The sequence below is a fragment of the Eleutherodactylus coqui genome, chromosome 11, assembly GCF_035609145.1.
Source record: "Eleutherodactylus coqui strain aEleCoq1 chromosome 11, aEleCoq1.hap1, whole genome shotgun sequence".
In the NCBI taxonomy this organism is placed as follows: Eukaryota; Metazoa; Chordata; class Amphibia; order Anura; family Eleutherodactylidae; genus Eleutherodactylus; species Eleutherodactylus coqui.
In genome coordinates, this window is record NC_089847.1 from 121,766,840 (window position 1) to 121,789,722 (window position 22,883).

Here is a 22,883-nt window from a genome sequence, read left to right on the forward strand (position 1 = left end):
TGAGTGAGTATACGGCTTTAGCTGGAATTTCCCTTTAAGTGCCTGCAGATATCAAACCACCATCTCTGTGGCTCAATGAAACAGGGAAAACCTGCTCGGACGTCATACAAGCGGCCTTGTCCCAGCAGAGTGTCAGAAAATTATATAACGTGTATACTTCAGAAACTACCACAAATGAATGGATGGTCGGCGCACAAACTATTGTAACTACTGCACAACTTTCTACAAAGTTTACTCTTGCAGAACTACAAGGCCCCACCTGCTTCCTAAATTTTTTTGCCCTACAAAGCATGCACCATTTGTTATAGGACTACAATTCTCAGCATGCCCTAACACACTTTTGGCACTTCTACTACTCTGGCATACTGGGTGGGCCTCATGATACGGCAAACCTAGGCATGCGGCGGAGCCCACTGAGTCTAAAGGGGCTCACTCGAGGGTGGGATCGATTTAGTCCTTGTTCTTTAAAATCAATTGTATCCACATCTTTAAGACGGTATTGTAGGAAGCCAAGTGGTTCCTGTTTTGCCACTTGGCGCCCTCACTGTTACACAGATGGCACAATGTCATCATTGCATTGCCTGTGTTGATCTGCATGATCCTGGCCATGAGAGGCCAAAACAGAGGATAGAGGATGCCAAGGAAGTGTGATGGAGGTGAGTTAGTTTATGGTTTTATTTTTTTTCTAGGGCATAATGGGGCCTATAAATGACTCAGAATATACGATGGGGCCTATAAGTGACTTAGAGGGTACAATGGGACCTATAAGTGGCTTGGAGGGTACAGCAGGCCCTCTAAGTAACTCAGGGGTCAGAGTGGGGTCTAAAAATGACCCAGGAGCAGAGTGAGGCCTATAAATATCTAACGGGACAGAACGGGGACTATATATCACCAAGGTGGCACAGTGGGGCCTATAAATTACTAAGGGGACAAAATGGGGCCTATAAATTATGAAGGGGGCCCACTGTGGCTCTGTTACCCATGTAAATCTATAGCCCATCCTGGTGACCCAAGTCCCAACACGGCCTGCTCCTATAGGTTCTCCATCTGCAGTGGAGCAGCTAGAGAATGAGGGTGGCACCTACTGTCCCAGCCAGTCTGCCCTGGCCACAGGTCTTTACCCTGGGAAAATGAAAGTCTAGCTGCAATTGTAGTTGGTTGAATACTTCACGCCTCAGCATGCCTTGTAGGTCAAAGACATCTAGTAAAATGATCATGGTTCCTTTCAGCCTCGGTGGAACTACAGGTACCATTAAGCACGCACATTGCACCTTGTAGTTGTCCAGTGCCAGAGAACCAAAGTGGGCTGGCAATGTAACACATGACTGCAGAATCAGACTACACACGGTTTGGTTGTAGTCTGTAACCATGGAGATACATAGGTCTGCATAGGAGCTGTATACACAAAACGTTAGGAGATTTTAATTAACGATTTGCAAAATTATGATTTTTTTTTTTTAATTAAGACTCATTAGAGCAATAGAAAGTAAAACTGGTTGGTTGCAAAAATCGACATACCTTTTCGCTAAAAAATTGCATTAGAAAGGTGACCCGACTATAGAAATTCTTCTCTGCTGGTTATAGTTATTGCAGCCTGGTTCTCATGTGTCAGCATAAAGGTGTATTCACACAGGCAATGTAGGTCAGGGAAAATCTGACCATTTTACAGGCAATTTGCAATAATTTGGCGGTTTGCGATAATAACACAATTTAGGAATCGCATTTACATGCAATTTTCACACGCGCTTTTCATGAGTGTGAAAAAAATTGCATGTGGTTCCAATAGTAAATTACTTGAAAAATACATCGTATTGCATGCAAATCGCATGTTATGTGGTGCAATGTTTGTTTTTTTACACTCCCATAGAAAGTAATCGGTGATTCTTGTATCGCACAGAAATAGGGCATGCTGGGATTGCTTTGAGATAAAAATTGCTCATGTGAATTAAAACACTGAAATGAATGTGTCCCTTTTACATGCGATTTCTGTCCATATCGCAATCGGGTAGAAATTGCGCATGAAAATCGCCTGCATCCATACAGCTTAAGTCACAAGAGTCGACCCCATTACACTCAATGGGACACTTTATGGAAAAATTGTAATTGTCGCAACATTGGATGGTTGCTATGTGTAAACCCGTCCTATGTGATGAGACGGGCGCTTCTCTCCACTGCCTGACTGCAGTTATGAATGAAGCAAGGGTTAGCAGCTGTGGGTGTGCCAGTGCCTGAGTTCAATCCCAGACACTGGAGCAGACCAGTGACTAAGCTCTGGGCGGAACTGCATTCCAAAGTCTGTCACTGGGAAGGATGGGAGGGAGTGGTGTGCAGTGACATAAATTCTAACATAGCTCCTCATTCTTCTCATTCACACTCCCAGCCACAGGCAAAGACAAAGCCTCAAGATCCTGTGCCCAGGAACATCGCCAGTGGCTAAGGAGACCTCTTCACCCATCTCCATTCAGTTCCAAGTAGGACCTGTGCCCACATTGTCTACCAGCCTTCCTACCCACCAGACAATGAAAATGCAGGTCAACACAGACGTAATCATGGAAGGAGAACTGGAGAAAAGAAGTGACAATCTCCTCCAGTTCTGGAGAAAGAAGCAATGCGTCCTGACCAGGGATAGCCTCAACCTATTCAATGATAGCCAGAAGAAGACCAAGTGCAAAGAACTCAAGTTCCAGTCCATCAAGAAGTTGGATTCCGTTGAGCGGACGGGAAAATACATCTACTTCACCATTGTCACCACTGATAATAAGGAGATAGATTTCCGTTGCCCAGATGAAAGCTGTTGGAATGCCGCTATCACCATGGCTTTGATTGATTTCCAGAACAAGAAGGCCATCCAACATTTTAGATCGCGTCAAAATAGCGAGAGGAGGGTGGCCCCGTGTGTATGATCCAGAAACTGGATGCATGCTACAGCACCCCACCATACAGGTGAGAACAGGTCTATGTTACTCTTGCCAAGATCATACCTTCAAGAAGGCAGTCCAACATGCCGGCACATGTCCCTTCAACAAAAAGCCAAAGCATGGGCTTTCTGACTACCAGCTGGCATTGAGAAATATACAATATGGTGCTAGAATAGACAAACATTTATTTCAATCATTTGCTGAATCTTTCTGAGGATGTTCCTGTATTTTTGGCTTCCCATGTCTTTCTCAACATACCTGCTGGTTAAAAAGTACTTTTTTTAACATGTGAAACAAATTAGAGTAACCCTTTAAAGGTTAATGGAGGGATGCACAGATGTAGCAATCATTAACATGACTTGGCGCATCTCGATAACTCGATTTCCAGCATTGTAGTACATTGTAGTTAACTTATCAGAACACATAGAACGTCAAGTTAACGTTTGCTACATGTGTACATAGATAGATCGATATAGTAGGGGGTGTTCATTTTATAAAACTTTATTCGACTGTCCAAGGTGAGAATCCAAGCAATGAGCCAGCTGAAAAATGAGGAGTAATGAGGAAGGAACTTGTGCCATGTGGTTGTGGCAGCAAGCGATTCAGAACGCATTTGGAAGTGCTGTTTTACTGGTTTTTTGATACAGTTTGCAGCACTATACCCCGGCTCTTTAAAACCATATAAAAAAATCTAAAAAATAATTTAAAATATATAATAAAATATCTATAATATATAATTAATACACATAGGTTTCGTACTAAATTAGAGTAATATTAATATTGCAATACAAATTATCTACGTTTTAATCTAGTTTTAATTTATTTTTTTTACATTTATTTAATATTATTTTACAAATTCTCGTGATTTAGCTTACAATCAATTTCAATTAAAATCCTGACAATATTCTTTATGGTTTTCTTATATAAAATAATGTACAGAACAATTCAATGACAAATGATTCAAAATATAAATATAATTACAAACACATTAAATTAACGAAAAAATGTAAAAAAAAGTAACTTTTAACTTTTTTTTTTTTTTTTTTTAAGTCATGCAGCATTTTTTGATACATTTGTTTTTATAACATAAAACCCATTTGCTAAACATTTTCTAGGCACACTGGTACAAAATAATACACGTCAAATTAGAAGAAAATGTAAAAAATTGCATTTTTTTGTGTCCCTACATTCTGAGTCTAGATAGTCGTTAAGTATTATTCTCCTATTAGCGTTCCTAATTATAATTATGTCATTAGATTACTAATTAAATGGGCGAACCCTAGCATGGCTATTGAGTAATGATATGAGCTCCTGGTATAGGAGTATGTGGATCACTATGAGCCGTCTATAGGAGGTTATGTAAGTCTGACCACATAGTGATGTTATACTAACTTTTTGCCCCTTTGTCCCTTGCAGCGCCCATGAATTATGGACCAAATAAGAAAGCAGAGGCTAACGCGCCGGCTCTGAAGACAGGAAGTCACTTCCTCACAAGGACAAAGCAAGCTGAGCAAGATTTTTTTTTTGAGCCTTGCTGGAGCCTAACCAGAGGAGCCGACGATTGAGCAACTATGATGATGATGGAGGATTCTTCACTATTTGCTTAGTGTTATTTATTTATCCGCAGGAAAAGCCTTATGCAATGTCAGACCGGAATGGGCCGGATAATTTATTTGATACTCTCGTCTGTATATGTATCTATTTATTTCCACAGCTTTCCCTCTTAATATATATATATATATATATTGTTTCATTTCAAGGCCGGAAATTCGGAATGAATGTAATTTGAGTTGTTAACTTATTATATTAAAAATGATGTTTTTATATACAAAATGTGTTTGTTGGATATCTCGGATATTGTTTATAGACAAAGCGGGTCCAGAGCACAGGGGAACATGGGACCCTAACTTTATGTAGGGGTATACATATGGGGGCTCCATAGAAAGGATGAAACTGGGCTTTTAATATGGTGCCGGTTTTGCCACTCGGAAGAGAACGGCCATAGCATGGGCCCATATTATGGAACTACGACTTGGGGCTGTGATGGCAAGCTGGGGGTCATAGCTGCAAACACAGGAGAGCCACAGGTTGAAATCCATTGTGTTCAGAGTGACTGTAGTCAGATTCACTTCATAAAGAATTGGACACATTGACTATGGTGTTCGATCAATAGGAGTAAAATGTAGATCAGGAGGAGCTGAGCAGATTGATATATATCATGTATGGGGTAAAGATTCAGTATAACCTGTATTTTATTCATTTATATCCCTGCTGTTTCTATGCTTAAGAGTCCAGTGGGCGGAGCTATCAGTGAGTGACAGCTATGGAGAGTCATATAGGACCTGAGCAGACAAAGAGCGGGGATATAGATGTGTAAAATACAAGTTATACTTAATCTTTCCCTATAAAACTATATATCCATCTGCTCGGCTCCTCCTGCTGTATAATATGCTGCCCTTAGATTAGACATCATGGTTTATGAGACAGGTTCCCTTTAAATGGCAGTTTTGACAAGTATGTGCCCCCATTATCCCTACTTTGAGTCACACATCTGCAGTGTCGAGACCCTCAGGTACATTTACCTCTATATGTGTGATTAAGATCAGCAGCTCGTCTTATAACGCCGCTGCATGACTTAATCTGGACTCATACTTTCCCGGATCCACCCAAAGACTGACCTTTAATTTCTTCTTTGAAGTATAATTTCCTCTAGAACTTTGAGCTTTAATTGATACCTGTAAAAGTTTCCCAATCTCATCTCATCTCATGCCAATTTTAATACTCTTAAGTCGTCTTACGTGGCATAAGGGATTTCAGGTCCTACCAGGCGCCAGTATGACCGCAGTCCCCATGCCTGGTATATCTACTCCACTGCTCTACACCAGGCAATACTTGACTTGAAAACTAGCACCGGTGGGACCCTAAATTAGCCAATTTATCAAATATTCTGGATTATCAGATAGTTATTAAGAAAATATATAACTCACTTGTAACGGTTAAAGGGGCTTTCTGGGTATTTACAGTTGATGACCTGTCCTCGGAATGGGTCAACAATAGTTGATTGACTAGTAATCCGAAGACGAACCTCCACCAATCAGTTGATCCTCGGGCCCACGGTCTGTGTGCAACCAAGCGGGACCTCCAAATTGGAGTCAAAGCTGGAAGTATAATAGAAGGCTTTGATTCTATTGATTTGTGGCTCCGACCTTAATGTGGAAGTCTGGCTTGGCTGCACTGACAGTGGGCAGGAGGATCAGCTGATCGGGGGTGATCCTGAGCAGCGGACGCACGCCAATAAACTATTAATGACCTATCCTGAGGATAGGTCATCAATAATAAATGCCCTGAAAACCTCTTTAGGGTATGGATGACATAGTCTCAGGATGGGTCATGAGTAACAGATCAGTGGGGTCTGCCATTCCAGACCCCCCTGATCATTTGTCTACAGTGTCTGCAGCACTCGGTTGAGGGATAGCAACAGGTGATTAATGAGCAGAAGGTTCCAGAAAAGGGGGAAGGGGTATGACAAATGGCGTCCATGATACTATTGGGTCATGTGAGAGGGCGGCAGGCAGGTATATACTAGGCTTTACGAGAAAAGGCAGCAATCGGCAGCATGACGTCACCGTGCAAAGCTCATTATGGATGAAGGAGGGAAATTCCTTGATTGCATTCCTCACACCCCGAGGCGATAACGAATGCATTTACAGTGTATCATGTACCATGAAATAGATTGTAAATGCTGTATTATACCACTGTCATAAATGCGTGGGCGTAATTGCAGTTATATAATAGCCGTTTAACTGACTACAGTACATTTTACTGTTAGTTTATTTAAAGGGGAACACACACAGAGGAACAGTATGATAGCATTACCTCCCACCATGACCTGGGAAGACCTTCTTCTACTTTACCGCATGGAAGTCTGGTTCATATTTGCATTGAAAGCTCCATTTAGGATTTCCGTTGCAGATGCCATCATTTTGTGCCGGAAAGAATAGCACAATAGGAAACTAATGGAAACCAGATGGAGCGCATTATATGCCAGTAGTTTCCGCTGGGGAAAGTTCGTGATGGGATGGATTGGTGTGTCCATCATTTACGGTTTTCTGTTCCTATGATGGAAGATAAATTCAGATGTGCACCCAGTCGAACATCAGTTGGGACTCCTTACATTGGGGTTTATTTATCACGGTCAGAAGAACTTTTTAGCCATGCACGACTTTTTCAAAAAGTTGGCAAGGCGCTGCATTGGGGGGCGTGGCCAAGTGTGTTCTTCATTTTTACTATAATCTACACCAGAAACTGACGTACATTATATAAAAGCCTTGTCCAGCTCATAGCCGCAGGACGTTTTCATCTGGAGCACAGAGATGCAGTGAGAGCAAACCAAGTATCACTTAAAGTATCACTAAACTTTAAAAAACAAACTTCTGACATGTTATAGTGACATGTCAGAAGTTTGAATCAGTGGAGGTCTGCCTACTGAGACCCCCCACCAATTGCTAAAATGAATGGACAAAAGCCCTCATCTAAGCGCTGTACCTGTTCAGCTGTCATTGTGAGTGGTGTATAGGCTCCATAGACTTTCAATGGAGATCACACGCATATCCTAGCATGTTGCGCATGCATTTGCACACCCCCCATAGACAAATGCGCAGGAGAATAGAGCATACTGCGTTTTTTTGCGCAACCGAAATACGCAGGGGAATACATAGATGCGAATGAACCCATTGCAATCAATAGGTTCTTTTCTCTGTGTATTGCATGCACAAATGCGCCGATATGAAAGGCTGATCTAAGTAAATAACCCCCATTGTACCTGTACCGCTGTAACAAACTACTAGGAGAGGAGAGAGCTTGGTGCTGCTGATGTGTTTAGCTCATAGGGGACTGTCTACACTGGATACATTTGTAACCAACCCTCAGCTGTGAGAATTATTAAGTCAGAAGCGGTGCCATGTCTCCTTAAGGAGAGCACCCAAAAAGTGTGTGGAGACACCTAGAGGGTGAGTGGGTAGGGGAATGACATAGTCTACCCCCAAGGAGAGCACCCAAAGGGATGTGCGGACACCTAGAAGGTGAGTGAGGAGACTTATAAGGCCATGCAAGCTCCTCTGGGTAATTTATGCAAATAAGGAAGATGGAATTACTACCTCTGCAGCACCACCTATTGGATGGCAGCATTCCTTCATATCAAAGTCAGACTCTTTATACAGGTCTTTATAACAATGATGAGGGGCAAACACCCCGAAACAGCTGTCTGTATATGCTTTTCTGGCTGGGTTTCCTATTCCCAATCATTGTTATAAAGACCTGTATAAAGGGTCTGACATTGATGTGAAGGAATGCCGCCATCCAATAGGTGGCGCTGCAGAGGCAGTAATTCCATCTTCCTCTGGATGGAAACAGAAATGTTTCCGTTCACTGACAGCCATAGGAGATTGTGAAAATACTCTAGTGATGCATTAAAAACAAAGTATAGTTGCAAAACGTTTCATTATGTAGGGATTTGAAGGAGGTTATCCCTTCTGCACTATCCCTCCTGATATGCTGTATTAAGGCATATGGATGTCGTAGAAGGGGGTCTCCCACTTGTGACCACCCTTTGTCAGCCAGAGAACTACTATGGACACAAGGCGGCCACCTCTTCACTTGAATGGACACCATGTAATACTACATTTCCTCCGGGTAATGACTGTTAGGACAAGGAATGCTGATACTTGTAGTTCTACAAAAGCCAAAAAATTTAAGATTATTTCTCACCTTTGCAAACGTATTTCCGTATAGTTGGAGTATTGTTTATTGCGGTAAAACGGCTGATCAACAGTGAATATTCTGCGCTGCCTGATATAACCTAGGACTGGAGTAATCGGGAACTAATCAGGATGGTGCGTCACCTGCTGCAGTCCACCTGCGGCCTCACAGATGTGTTACAATACGATAAGGAAATAGAATAAAGCCCTGGATAATTATCTGTAACACTTTGGCCGTGTCTTATAAAGTAATTATGTGAACATGTGTTATGTAATCAGTGATTTTCAGGAACACCCATCGCCACGGCCTGAGGGCTCTTTCACATTGGCGCTGCAATTTTCGTCAGCGAGAATAGCGGCCGAAAATCGCAAGAATGAGAGGCAGCCGCTACCAAGTTGCGGCTGCATCTCCCGTTTTCTCGGCCATTGAAAAAAATCCGGGTGCGGCATATACAGGCTGCAGCCCAGAATATCGTTGGCTGGGGGGAGAGAGTTCGGCTCTGCTAATCTCCCTCCCCCTTCCGCTTGCTGGGAGGGAACTTAGCTTAGCTAGTCGTGCTAAATTCCTCCCCTTCACAGCCTATGGGAGCTGCGGCAAGGGGAGGGAATTTAGCAACGCGAACTGCTGCTAAACTCCCTCCCCCTTCCCTTTCCTAATGGCTCTCATAAGCTCCCATAGGAGTCTATGGGAACGGACGGCGTACTCCGGCAAAAGATAGGACAAGACTTAACTTTTCCAAGCGGCTGGCCAGAGTGCGCACCGTGTGCGCTATCTTTTCTGGCCATCCGATGAAACACACAGGAAAATTGACCAGCTGAGCAAATGTATTGGAATCCATTGCTTTAGATGTTCACTCATACTGAAGTCCTGCATCCGTTTTTAAGCTGCAGCGTGCCCCATTTATGGAGACTGAGTAGCATTTGCTGGTCATTGACATCAGAATAGGGACTTGTTGCAGTGTTCATCCGGTGCCTCCTGCTTCATGAATAGAATTCAATAGCTAAAAAACTGCAATAGTGACACGCAGTTGAGGCAGAGGATAGGAGAGAAGGAGTTGTGGATAATTTAGATTAAGATATTCACAGCAGCTTTACTCAAAATCTTATATATTCTAGTTTATATACTCGGCTTTGCCCGGGATTCCAATCCTACAGCATATTTCAGGAGGCTTTGTTTCTTGGCATGACAATAGCTACATGTTTGGTCTATTCATCCAGTAATAACATGTTGATCATAGCCCTTGTGAGGATCATATTGAAAACCACTGGCATAACTATAGAGGATGCAGGGGATGCGGTTGCACCCGGGCCCTGGAGCCTTAGGGGGCCCATAAGGCCTCTCTTCTCCATATAGGGAGCCCAGTACTATGATTAAAGCATTATAGTTGGCGGCCCTGTCACAGGTTTTGCATTGGGGCCCAGGAGCTTCAAGTTACGCCTCTGTGTTAAGGGGTTAAGAGAAGTTGGGGGGCCCCAAGGTAAACGTTTGCACCCGGGCCCATGAGCCTTTAGCTACACCCCTGTTGAAAACCTTCATAAAATGAATTGGAATGCTTTACCACCTTTGATGTCCTCGCTCTGTCTTTTCTTTTAGAATTTGGGGCTGATGCTGTTTCAGGGTCTTGGCAGCCCTTGATGTAGTGGCTCTTTCCTGCAATACTTGAATTCAGGCCTCTGGCTATATTAGGTATGGCAGACAAGTCTACTGCTCTGCCTTGTCTGTTATCTGAGTTTGTATTTATTTTGCTCCAGCATCTCTGGAGTTAACAGCCTCAGACTCCTGCACCCAGCTGCAGGCCGTTTGCCAACCACTCCGCTATATAGCTCCCTGAGATCTGGTATCCAGTGCTTCTGGGTTGTTGTTCTTCTATGATAGCTCGTGGCTGCTGCTCCTGCAATATCTGATCTTGTCTGCTGTATCTTTGAGCTACTTGTGCTTTATCCTCATCTTCTGTTTCTACTCACATCCTCGGTTCCTGTTTCTGCTTTGTACATCTTATTTCGGTTAGGGGCTGTCCTTATTGGGGCGATTACTCCACTCTGTTAGGCGGGGACTTCATTACCCAATTCCAGCTCAGGGCTAGCTCAATCCCAGACTCTGCCTTGTACCAAGCTACGTGCCGAGAAGTGAACATCCGGTCTGTGGGTCATCTGTCAGTCCTTCCCCGTGGTTCCTCTGCTCAGAGGGACGACACAGTGTTTCCACTTTCAAATACGTAACAGGCTGTTCCATGGTTTCTCACACTCTTGATGCACTGATTCTTCACCTCTCTTTTTGAATTCAAACCTCATGCTATTCCGAAGTCTCTGCAGCCCTTGATGTTGTGGCTCTTATCCCCTCTTTTTGAATTTGCGCCTCATGCTGTTCTGGGGTCTCTGCAGCCCTTGATGCTGTGGCTCTTATCCCCTCTTTTTGAATTTTGCCTCATGCTGTTCTTGGGTTTCTGCAACCCTTGATGTCTTGGCTCTTTCCGATTCATTCTTAAGTCATTGGTCACATTGTTCGCTTGTCTCACGCATGCAGTAAATTTCCTTTTTTGCGTTCTGCTGGACTTGTTTGAGTTTCTATTGATTCTGAGCCATTTCGAATCCCCCACACATCTAAATTGTTCACCACGCTGAATCACAAAGAATCTTATTTTACCATAGATACAATAGGCCTCATTTATTAAAACTGTGTAAAAAAAACCTAACAATATAGCAGCCAATCATCATTCCTTAAGCCACTCTCGTAAAATGAAAGATGTGCTGTGATTGGTTGCTGTGAGCAAAAACAGTTGAACCCCCCTATCCCTAGTATTTGAGGTTGGATCATGAAGAGTATGTGTACCAAGCTTGGTTGAGATCCATCAAGGTGTGTGGGAGCCTATGAAGAATAAAGAAACAAATTGTTATATATATATATATATATATATATATATATAATCTTAAGTCATTTCATATTCTGAGTGCTGATGGATGGATGCAGCTGCAGATCACGGGGGGCCCCCACTGCAGTGGTTCCCAGGGATTATCTGCTCTTGCTAGGAGGACTACAATATAAATGCTCGTTTTCTCTGCAGCACCCCCGCAGGACAAATGAAGTATTGCAAGAGTCATACACCATGTTAACCAAATGAGGGTTCCCCTCTGCGACTCACGATTCTTTCAGTTTTACAATGGATTGTCTATTCCAGAAGCCCCCTTTATTATATTGGGGCAATAAATATACTGCCTTATTACAACAAATCAGGGAGTGAAGGTTGCATTTTGGTGTGTGATTCACTTGTATTACATAGGTAACAAGTTGCATAATTTAGGTTGTCGGTCTTTTATACATGATTTATGGTGTCAGGTAAAGATACGGTTCCTTTTATTGCAGATGAGCAACTGCAGGTTTTACCAACTATAAAACCTATACGACCTCGTAAACTGTCCTCACTGTACAAAATGCCGATGAAGGTAAAGTCTCCTCATTTGGTCTCTTTACACGGGACAACGATCATCTCAACGGTCACACGAAGTAGTTGGTAAAACGTTCGGACGACTGTTGTTTGTGCGCTTTTACACAATGTAATTGTTTTTCATTTGTTGCTCAACTTCACGATTCTTGAACTAATTTTGGGAGCATTTACATGGGCCGAAATGTCGTTCATTGGCTGGTTAGGGGCGTGAGGTTCTTTGGTGGGTGTGTAATAAACGTCACCCCCTGCCCATTGCACGCTTACTGGTTGCTGGGCCCACTGAACGCATATAAATTCCTGCAAGCAGTCTTTGAGTGAACACTCAGGACTCGTTCACACAAGCGGATTTGTGCCGCGTTTAACATTTGAAAATTTTGCGTGCATGACACAAAGTGAATGGAACCCATTGATCTCAATGTGCGATCTCGTGAAAAAATATGCGCCATGACCTAACTTGGTGCGCATTTATGCCCATTAGGGTGCATTCACATGAACGTGTATCGGCTCGGTTTTCACGCGGAGCCGATATACGTTGTCTCTCTCTGCAGGGGGGGGGGGGGAGGATGGAAGAGTCAGAAGCAGGAACTGAGCTCCCGCCCTCTCTCTGCCTCCTCTCAGCCCCTCTGCACTATTTGCAATGAGAGGAGGCGGGACGGGGGTGGGGGCTAAGTTTTTTTAGAATTAGCCCCGCCCCCGTCCCGCCTCTCCCCATTGCAAATAGTGCAGAGGGGCGGAGAGGAGACAGAGAGGGGGCGGGAGCTCAGTTCCTGCTCCTGGCTCTTCCATCCTCCCCCCCCTGCACACGAGGACGACGTATATCGGCTCGGCGTGAAAACCGAGCCAATATACGTTCGTGTGAATCCGCCCTAAAAATCAGTATTCACTGCACATTTACGCACAAAATCAACATGATTTTGCACCTATTATTTTGTGTGCGCAAATACACGCCGATGCAGCAAAATACTCGGGCATAAGCGAATTTCGGTCACGCAAACACGTGGCATATTTGGCTCAAATGCGCTTACGTCCGTGTGAGCAAGCCCTTTCTGTTGCGGTCTCTCCTGCATTCAGCAAAGTATCTTTGAAGACCAAAACCACAGCAGCGAGGGTTCTTTTGAGGACCAGCAGGGACTGTTCAGTCAAGGATCACTCGCACGTATTTGTGTTTTCAGGAAGCAATGAGCGGTAAGTGGGAGGGCAAAATGTTCAGAAGAAGGTGGAGACAATGAGCGTTCGGTGGGAGGCGCACCCTGAACAAGCGCACACCTTCCTGCAAAGTTGTTGGCTAGTTGTTGAAAGCCAACAGTCACCTGTCTTTACCAGATGATAATTAATCAACCAGAGACTATTTTTAGGTGAGCTGCAACAAAGCGACCAGTGAATGTATTCCTGCCCAGCAGCAGTTGGTGGCCGCGCTCACACAGAAGAACTGTTGCTTACATTTGCTCTATTTGACGTTGGTTGTTCTGTGTAACGCCACTTTTTCTTTCCAGAATGTAATGGCAGAGATGTAACTGGGCGATCCTGCGCCCTAATGTAGAATCCACAAGTTGCCCACTAACAATGCGCCATCTATATTACAGGTCTCTTGTTATGTGGCAGAGGGGACTTTACAGCCCCCTCAGATTGGTACCAGTGACTGCTAGGCCTCATGTCCACAGCGGGTCGGATTCTGCGGGCGGGAGCCCGCAACGGAATCCCACCCTGCCCGCGGCAAGAAGACATTACTTACCCGTCCGGATCCTCTGCATGGCTGTGTGGGTCTTTCATCTTCTCCACTGCGGATGTGAGCGAACGTGCTAGTCGGTGTGTCACCAGACATGCGCACAGTTTTTTTTAAAAAAAATCTCCTGCTTTCCCACGGGATCCGCGGCCCATCTGCAGTGACAGTTTTGAGATTTCACTATGCAGAAGCTCTTAAGTAGCTACTTAGCTACTTAAGAGCTTATTAGTGTGTAAATGAAGGCTCCCGCTGTATAAAGAAGACAGCGGGAGTGCTGTCTTCTGTATACAGCTGCTGTGTTCTCGGAGCGCTCAGCTGGTATACAGCTCAGCGCTCTGAGCGGGGTATGCAGAAGACAGCTGGAGCGCTGTCTTCGGTACACAGCTCCTTGGTTCTCGGAGCTTTCAGCTGGTATCTTGCTGGGAAGTCCCAGCAGGATACCAGCTGAAAGAATACCATCAGTGCCACCCGCTGAGAAATTCAGCGTACGGCACTGGTAAGGCTCATCACTAGAGATGAGCGAACACCAAAATGTTCGGGTGCTCGTTATTCGGAACGAACTTCCCGCGATGCTCGAGGGTTCGTTTCGAACAACGAACCCCATTGAAGTCAATGGGCGACCAGAGCATTTTTGTATTTCGCCGATGCTCGCTAAGGTTTTCATGTGTGAAAATCTGGGCAATTCAAGAAAGTGATGGGAATGACACAGAAACGGATAGGGCAGGCGAGGGGCTACATGTTGGGCTGCATCTCAAGTTCACAGGTCCCACTATTAAGCCACAATACCGGCAAGAGTGGGCCCCCCCCCCTCCCAACAACTTTTACTTCTGAAAAGCCCTCATTAGCATGGCATACCTTTGCTAAGCACCACACTAGTTACAACAAAGCACAATCACTGCCTGGATGACACTCCGCTGCCACTTCTCCTGGGTTACATGCTGACCAACCGCCCCCCCTCCCCCCCACAGCGCACACCAAAGTGTCCCTGTGCAGCCTTCAGCTGCCCTCATGCCACACCACCCTCATGTCTATTTAGAAGTGCGTCTGCCATGAGGAGGAACCGCAGGCACACACTGCAGAGGTTGGCATGGCTAGGCAGCGACCCTCTTTAAAAGGGGCGGGGTGATAGCCCACAATGCTGTACAGAAGCAATGAGAAATAGAATCCTGTGCCACCGCCATCAGGAGCTGCACACCTGGGCATAGCAATGGGGAACCTATGTGCCACACACTATTCATTCTGTCAAGGTGTCTGCATGCCCCAGTTAGACCGGGCTTTTTAATTCATAGACACAGGCAGGTACAACTCCCTATTGTGAAGTCCCTGTGGACCGACAGCATGGGTGGGTGCCAGGAAGCCACCGGCGGTACATAGAAATATCCCATTGCATTGCCCAACACAGCTGAGGTAGTAATGTCGTGCGTAATACAGGTGGGCTTCGGCCCACACTGCATGCCCCAGTCAGACTGGGGTTCTTTAGAAGTGGACACATGTAGCTTAAACTCCCTGTGGACCCACTGCCTGGGTGGGTGCCAGGAAGCCACCGGCGGTACATAGAAATATCCCATTGCATTGCCCAACACAGCTGAGGTAGTAATGTCGTGCGTAATGCAGGTGGGCTTCGGCCCACACTGCATGCCCCAGTCAGACTGGGGTTCTTTACAAGTGTACAGATGTATTAAAAACTCCGTGTGCACCTACAGCATGGGTGGCTCCCTGGAACCCACCGGCGGTACACAAAAATATCCCATTGCATTGCCCAACACAGCTGAGGTAGTAATGTCATGCATAATGCAGGTGGGCTTCGGCCCACACTGCATGCCCCAGTCAGACTGGGGTTCTTTAGAAGTGGACACATGTAGGTTATACTCCCTGTGGACCCACTGCCTGGGTGGGTGCCAGGAAGCCACCGGCGGTACATAGAAATATCCCATTGCATTGCCCAACACAGCTGAGGTAGTAATGTTGTGTGTAATACAGGTGGGCTTCGGCCCACACTGCATGCCCCAGTCAGACTGGGGTTCTTTAGAAGTGGACACATGTAGGTTAAACTCCCTGTGGACCCACTGCCTGGGTGGGTGCCAGGAAGCCACCGGCGGTACATAGAAATATCCCATTGCATTGCCCAACACAGCTGAGGTAGTAATGTCGTGCGTAATACAGGTGGGCTTCGGCCCACACTGCATGCCCCAGTCAGACTGGGGTTCTTTACAAGTGTACAGATGTATTAAAAACTCCGTGTGCACCTACAGCATGGGTGGCTCCCTGGAACCCACCGGCGGTACACAAAAATATCCCATTGCATTGCCCAACACAGCTGAGGTAACGTCAGCTGGAATGCAGGTGGGCTAAAAATTAATTTGATTACACTGTAGGCGAGGGCCCACAAAAATTGCTGTATCAACAGTACTAATGTACATCCCAAAAATTGGCCATGGCCAGCCAAGAGGGCAGGTGAAACCCATTAATCGCTTTGGTTAATGTGGCTTAAGTGGTAACTAGGCCTGGAGGCAGCCCAGTGTAACGAAAAATTGGTTCAAGTTAAAGTTTCAACGCTTTTAAGCGCATTGAAACTTATAAAAATTGTTCAGAAAAATTATTTGAGTGAGCCTTGTGGCCCTAAGAAAAATTGCCCGTTCAGCGTGATTACGTGAGGTTTCAGGAGGAGGAGCAGCAGGAGGAGGAGGAGGAATATTAGACACAGATTGATGAAGCAGAAATGTCCCCGTTTTGGATGGTGAGAGAGAACGTAGCTTCCATCCGCGGGTGCAGCCTACGTATTGCTTACGTATCGCTGCTGTCCGCTGGTGGAGAACAGAAGTCTGGCGAAATCCAGCCTTTGTTCATCTTGATGAGTGTTAGCCTGTCGGCACTGTCGGTTGACAAGCGGCTACGCTTATCTGTGATGATTCCCCCAGCCGCACTAAACACCCTCTCCGACAAGACGCTAGCCGCAGGACAAGCAAGCACCTCCAGGGCATACAGCGCTAGTTCAGGCCACGTGTCCAGCTTCGACACCCAGTAGTTGTAGGGGGCAAAGGCGTCACCAAGGATGGTCGTGCGATCCGCTACGTACTCCCTCACCATCCTTTTACAGTGCTCCCGCCGACTCAGCCGTGACTGGGGAGCGGTGACACAGTCTTGGTGGGGAGCCATAAAGCTGGCCAGGCCCTTAAAGACTGTTGCACTGCCTGGGATGTACATGCTGCTCGATCTACGCACATCCCCTGCTACCTTGCCCTCGGTACTGCGCCTTCTGCCACTAGCGCTGTCGGCTGGGAATTTTACCATCAGCTTGTCCGCAAGGGTCCTGTGGTATAGCAACACTCTCGAACCCCTTTCCTCTTCGGGAATGAGAGTGGGCAGGTTCTCCTTATAGCGTGGGTCGAGCAGTGTGTACACCCAGTAATCCGTCGTGGCCAGAATGCGTGCAACGCGAGGGTCACGAGAAAGGCATCCTAACATGAAGTCAGCCATGTGTGCCAGGGTACCTGTACGCAACACATGGCTGTCTTCACTAGGAAGATCACTTTCAGGATCCTCCTCCTCCTCCTCCTCAGGCCATACACGCTGAAAGGATGACAGGCAATCAGCCGGTGTACCGTCAGCAGCGGCCCAAGCTGTCTCTTCCCCCTCCTCCTCATCCTCCTCATGCTCCTCCTCCTCCTCCTGTACGCGCTGAGAAATAGACAGGAGGGTGCCCTGACTATCCAGCGGCATACTGTCTTCCCCCGCCCCCGTTTCCGAGCGCAAAGCAGCTGCCTTTATGGTTTGCAGGGAATTTCTCAAGATGCATAGCAGAGGAATGGTGACGCTAATGATTGTAGCATCGCCGCTCACCACCTGGGTAGACTCCTCAAAATTACCAAGGACATGGCAGATGTCTGCCAACCAGGCCCACTCTTCTGAAAGGAATTGAGGAGGCTGACTCCCACTGCGCCGCCCATGTTGGAGTTGGTATTCGACTATAGCTCTACGTTGTTCATAGAGCCTGGCCAACATGTGGAGCGTAGAGTTCCACCATGTGGGCACGTCGCACAGCAGTCGGTGCACTGGCAGCTTAAAGTGATGTTGCAGGGTGCGCAGGGTGGCAGCGTCCGAGTGGGACTTGCGAAAATGTGCGCAGAGCCGGCGCGCCTTTACGAGCAGGTCTGACAAGCGTGGGTAGCTTTTCAGAAAGCGCTGAACCACCAAATTAAAGACGTGGGCCAGGCATGGCACGTGCGTGAGGCTGCCGAGCTGCAGAGCCGCCACCAGGTTACGGCCGTTGTCACACACGACCATGCCCGGTTGGAGGCTCAGCGGCGCAAGCCAGCGGTCAGTCTGCTGTGTCAGACCCTGCAGCAGTTCGTGGGCCGTGTGCCTCTTATCTCCTAAGCTGAGTAGTTTCAGCACGGCCTGCTGACGCTTGCCCACCGCTGTGCTGCCACACCGCGCGACACCGACTGCTGGCGACATGCTGCTGCTAACACATCTTGATTGCGAGACAGAGGAGCAGGAGGAGGAGGAGGAGGGTGCTTTAGTGGAGGAAGCATACACCTCCGCAGATACCACCACCGAGCTGGGGCCCGCAATTCTGGGGGTGGGTAGGACATGAGCGGTCCCAGGCTCTGACTCTGTCCCAGCCTCCACTAAATTCACCCAATGTGCCGTCAGGGAGATGTAGTGGCCCTGCCCGCCTGTGCTTGTCCACGTGTCCGTAGTTAAGTGGACCGTGGCAGTAACCGCGTTGGTGAGGGCGCGTACAATGTTGCGGGAGACGTGGTCGTGCAGGGCTGGGACGGCACATCGGGAAAAGTAGTGGCGACTGGGAACTGAGTAGCGCGGGGCCGCCGCCTCCATGATACTTTTGAAGGACTCCGTTTCCACAACCCTATACGGCAGCATCTCAAGGCTGATGAATTTTGCTATGCGGACGGTTAACGTTTGAGCGTGCGGGTGCGTGGCGGCGTACTTGCGCTTGCGCTCCAACAGTTGCGCAAGCGACGGCTGGACGGTGCGCTGAACTACACTGCTGGATGGGGCCGAGGACAGCGGAGGTGAGGGTGTGGGTGCAGGCCAGGAGACGGTAGTGCCTGTGTCCTGAGAGGGGGGTTGCATCTCAGTGGCAGGTTGGGGCACAGGGGGAGAGGCAGGGGTGCAAACCGGAGGCGCTGAACGGCCTTCGTCCCACCTTGCGGGGTGCTTGGCCATCATATGTCTGCGCATGGTGGTGGTGGTGAGGCTGTTGGTGTTGGCTCCCCGGCTGAGCTTTGCGTGACAAAGGTTGCACACCACTGTTCGTCGGTCGTCAGGCGTCTCTGTGAAAAACTGCCAGACCTTAGAGCACCTCGGCCTCTGCAGGGTGGCATGGCGCGAGGGGGCGCTTTGGGAAACACTTGGTGGATTATTCGGTCTGGCCCTGCCTCTACCCCTGGCCACCGCACTGCCTCTTGCAACCTGCCCTGCTGATGCCCTTGACTCCCCCTCTGAAGACCTGTCCTCCTGAGTAAGCGTTGCACACCAGGTGGGGTCAGTCACCTCATCGTCCTGCTGCTCTTCCTCCGAATCCTCTGTGCGCTGCTCCCTCGGACTTACTGCCCTTACTACTACCTCACTGCAAGACAACTGTGTCTGATCGTCATCGTCCTCCTCACCCACAGAAAGTTGTTGAGACAGTTGGCGGAAGTCCCCAGCCTCTTCCCCCGGACCCCGGGAACTTTCGAATGGTTGGGCATCAGTGACGATAAACTCCTCTGGTGGGAGAGGAACCGCTGCTGCCCAATCTAAGCAGGGGCCCGAGAACAGTTCCTGGGAGTGTTCCCGCTCCTGAGCAGGTGTTATTGTAGTGGAGTGAGGAGGCTGGGAGGAAGGAGGAGCAGCAGACAGAGGATTCGGATTGGCAGCAGTGGACGGCGCAGAACTGCGGGTAGACGATAGGTTGCTCGAAGCACTTTCTGCCATCCAGGACAGGACCTGCTCACACTGCTCATTTTCTAATAACCGTCTCCCGCGTGGACCCATTAATTGGGCGATGAATGTGGGGACACCAGAAACGTGCCTCTCTCCTAATCGCGCAGCAGTCGGCTGCGACACACCTGGATCAGGAGCTTGGCCTGTGCCCACACCCTGACTTGGCCCTCCGCGTCCTCGGCCGCGTCCACGTCCTCTAGGCCTACCCCTACCCCTCAGCATGCTGTATTACCAGTGATTTGATTTCACAGGCAGCTAATAAATTGGCGCAAGACTGCAGGCCAAATATAATTTTTTCCCTTTTTTGAAAACGAAAGGCCCCACTGCCTCTAGTGAATGAATAATCTAAGTTTAATAACTGTGCTGTTTTCCTGCTAATGTGTCACAGAACGTGAGGGTAGCAGAGTTATTAACTGTGGCAGAGCAGGTATTTTTTTTCCCAATTAAGGAAAGCAAATGGCGAAGCCAGGAGTAAAACGTAGCTGGGTGCGTCTGATTTTTACAGGTTGCACACGCAGCCGACACGTGTCCACCGCCCTTAGGACGGACAGCGGCAGGACAAATAGAATTATTTTCCGTTTTTTTGCACCAAAAGGCAGCACTGCGTATATTCTATGAACATGAGAAGTTTAATAACTGTGCTGTTTTCCTGCCTATGTGTCACAGAACGTGAGGGTAGCAGAGTTATTAACTGTGGCAGAGCAGGTATTTTTTTTCCCAATTAAGGAAAGCAAATGGCGAAGCCAGGAGTAAAACGTAGCTGGGTGCGTCTGATTTTTACAGGTTGCACACGCAGCCGACACGTGTCCACCGCCCTTAGGACAGACAGCGGCAGGACAAATAGAATTATTTTCCGTTTTTTTGCACCAAAAGGCAGCACTGCGTATATTCTATGAATAACAACTGTGTTGTGGCCCTGCCTATACAATTCTTTCCCTGCAGTATCAATGGAGGGTGCAATGGTCTGCAGAGGCGATTTTGAGAAGCAAAAAAAAATGCAGCACAGCTAACAGCAGCCTGGACAGTACTGCACACGGTTAAATATGGCCCTAGAAAGGACCGTTGAGGTTCTTGAAGGCTACACTCACTCCTAACACTCTCCCTGCCTATGCAGCACTTCTGTCCCTAATGCCGGGTGCAACGCTCTGCAGAGCCGATTTTGAGGGAAAAAAAATTGCCACTGCTAACAGCAGCCAACACACAGCTATCAGTGGCCCTAATAAGGACCTTTGGGGGGTCTTGAAGCCTACACTAACTACCAATTCTTTCCCTACAGCAGCTCCGGTACAAACAGCACTGTCCCTCATCTAACTCACACGGCATCTGAGGCGAGCCGCGGGAGGGGCCGACTTTTATGTTCGGGTGACACCTGATCTCCCCAGCCACTCACAGCAGGGGGGTGGTATAGGGCTTGAACGTCACAGGGGGAAGTTGTAATGCCTTCCCTGTCTTTCAATTGGCCAAAAAAAGCGCGCTAACGTCTCAGGGAAGGAAGTGAAAGTAACCAGAACACCGCATGGTGTTCGTTACGAATAACGAACATCCCGAACACCCTAATATTCGCACGAATATCAAGCTCGGAAGAACACGTTCGCTCATCTCTACTCATCACTCATTTCTAGCTTGCTAGAAATGAGTGATGAACGAATAGTGCACGATGCCAGCGCATTTAGACAGATTATCGCTCAAGAGATGGCTTTTGAGCGAATTCTGAGCGATAATCGTTGCGTCTAAATGTGCCTTAAGGCTCAAACTTGTACAATACTGATATATTTCTCAGCTGGTTGTTACAATTGTATCCAGTCAAGACAACACTGTGCTGTAAGCCTAACAACCCACAGACATGTTTTGTTATGTAAACATGTATTATGATAGTAAGGTCATATACAATAATACAACAATTCGACAAAGGACTCCTATAGCCACTGGCCGGTGACTTGGCCGGGTGATTTTGGTAAACTTTTAATGTAGATCTAGATAATTGTCCCCTGTGATGTCAGAGGAGGTCAGTTAAAGGGGTTGTCCCGCGCCGAAACGGGTTTTTTTTTTTTTTCAACCCCCCCCCCGTTCGGCGCGAGACAACCCCGATGCAGGGAGGTAAAGAAAGCTCACCGGAGCGCTTACCTGAATCCCCGCGCTCCGGTGACTTCTCTACTCACCGCTGAAGATGGCCTCTTCCTCCGTGGACCGCAGCTCTTCTGTGCGGTCCACTGCCGATTCCAGCCTCCTGATTGGCTGGAATCGGCACGTGACGGGGCGGAGCTACACGGAGCTACACGGAGCCCCATAGAAGACTGCAGAAGACCCGGACTGCGCAAGCGCGGCTAATTTGGCCATCGGAGGGCGAAAATTAGTCGGCACCATGGAGACGAGGACGCCAGCAACGGAACAGGTAAGTATAAAACTTTTTATAACTTCTGCATGGCTCATAATTAATGCACAATGTACATTACAAAGTGCATTATTATGGCCATGCAGAAGTGTACAGACCCACTTGCTGCCTCGGGACAACCCCTTTAAGCTGTTAGGGAAGTGTCTGACAACAAGTTTGCTGACTATTTCCAAAGACAACCAGCAGAATTGTGGACATACCATCAGCAACAACAGGAAAGGGACTTGGGTTGTGTCCTGTAACCTGTGGCTGCCAAAACATGCTGATAGTCTAGGTTCTGGAATAATTTGAGGGCCACAATTTGAAGACCACTGGTCTGTGGTCATGGATGGCCTGAGCTATTTACAATCTATGTGGTTACACAGGGCACCGGCCACCAGCTTGTATGGAAAGACCAGGCGGATGTAGGCTGGGGGCAACCTTCCGTGGGTCCACCAGATGATCTTCCTCTATGTAGCAGTATCTTGTGAAGCTACATGAATCCTCCTGGCTCTGACTCATCCCCTCTGATGTTCAAGGCATTACTGTCAGTCCATAAGCGCCCCGCAATTCAATCGCTTAGTTCTACCATTGTATGTATGTTATGTGCTTGGTTCTGGTATTGTTTCTATGTACTGAGGTTAGTTTGTGGTGTATTTATGTACTGAGCTCAGTTCTGGTGCTGTATTTAACTTACAAACTTCGTTTTAGTGCTGTATT

The 22,883-nt window shown here is 47.3% G+C and overlaps 1 protein-coding gene across 1 annotated transcript; it reads left to right on the plus strand.

Moving 5' to 3' along the window:
• The first annotated feature begins 2,357 nt into the window (after positions 1 to 2,357).
• Positions 2,358 to 4,751, plus strand: PHLDA2 (pleckstrin homology like domain family A member 2). The gene is made up of 2 exons (XM_066583458.1): positions 2,358 to 2,943; positions 4,335 to 4,751. The coding sequence occupies exon 1, from the start codon at positions 2,520 to 2,522 to the stop codon at positions 2,901 to 2,903; it is 384 nt and encodes a 127-aa protein (XP_066439555.1). The 5' UTR covers positions 2,358 to 2,519; the 3' UTR covers positions 2,904 to 2,943; positions 4,335 to 4,751.
• Positions 4,752 to 22,883: the final 18,132 nt, after the last annotated feature.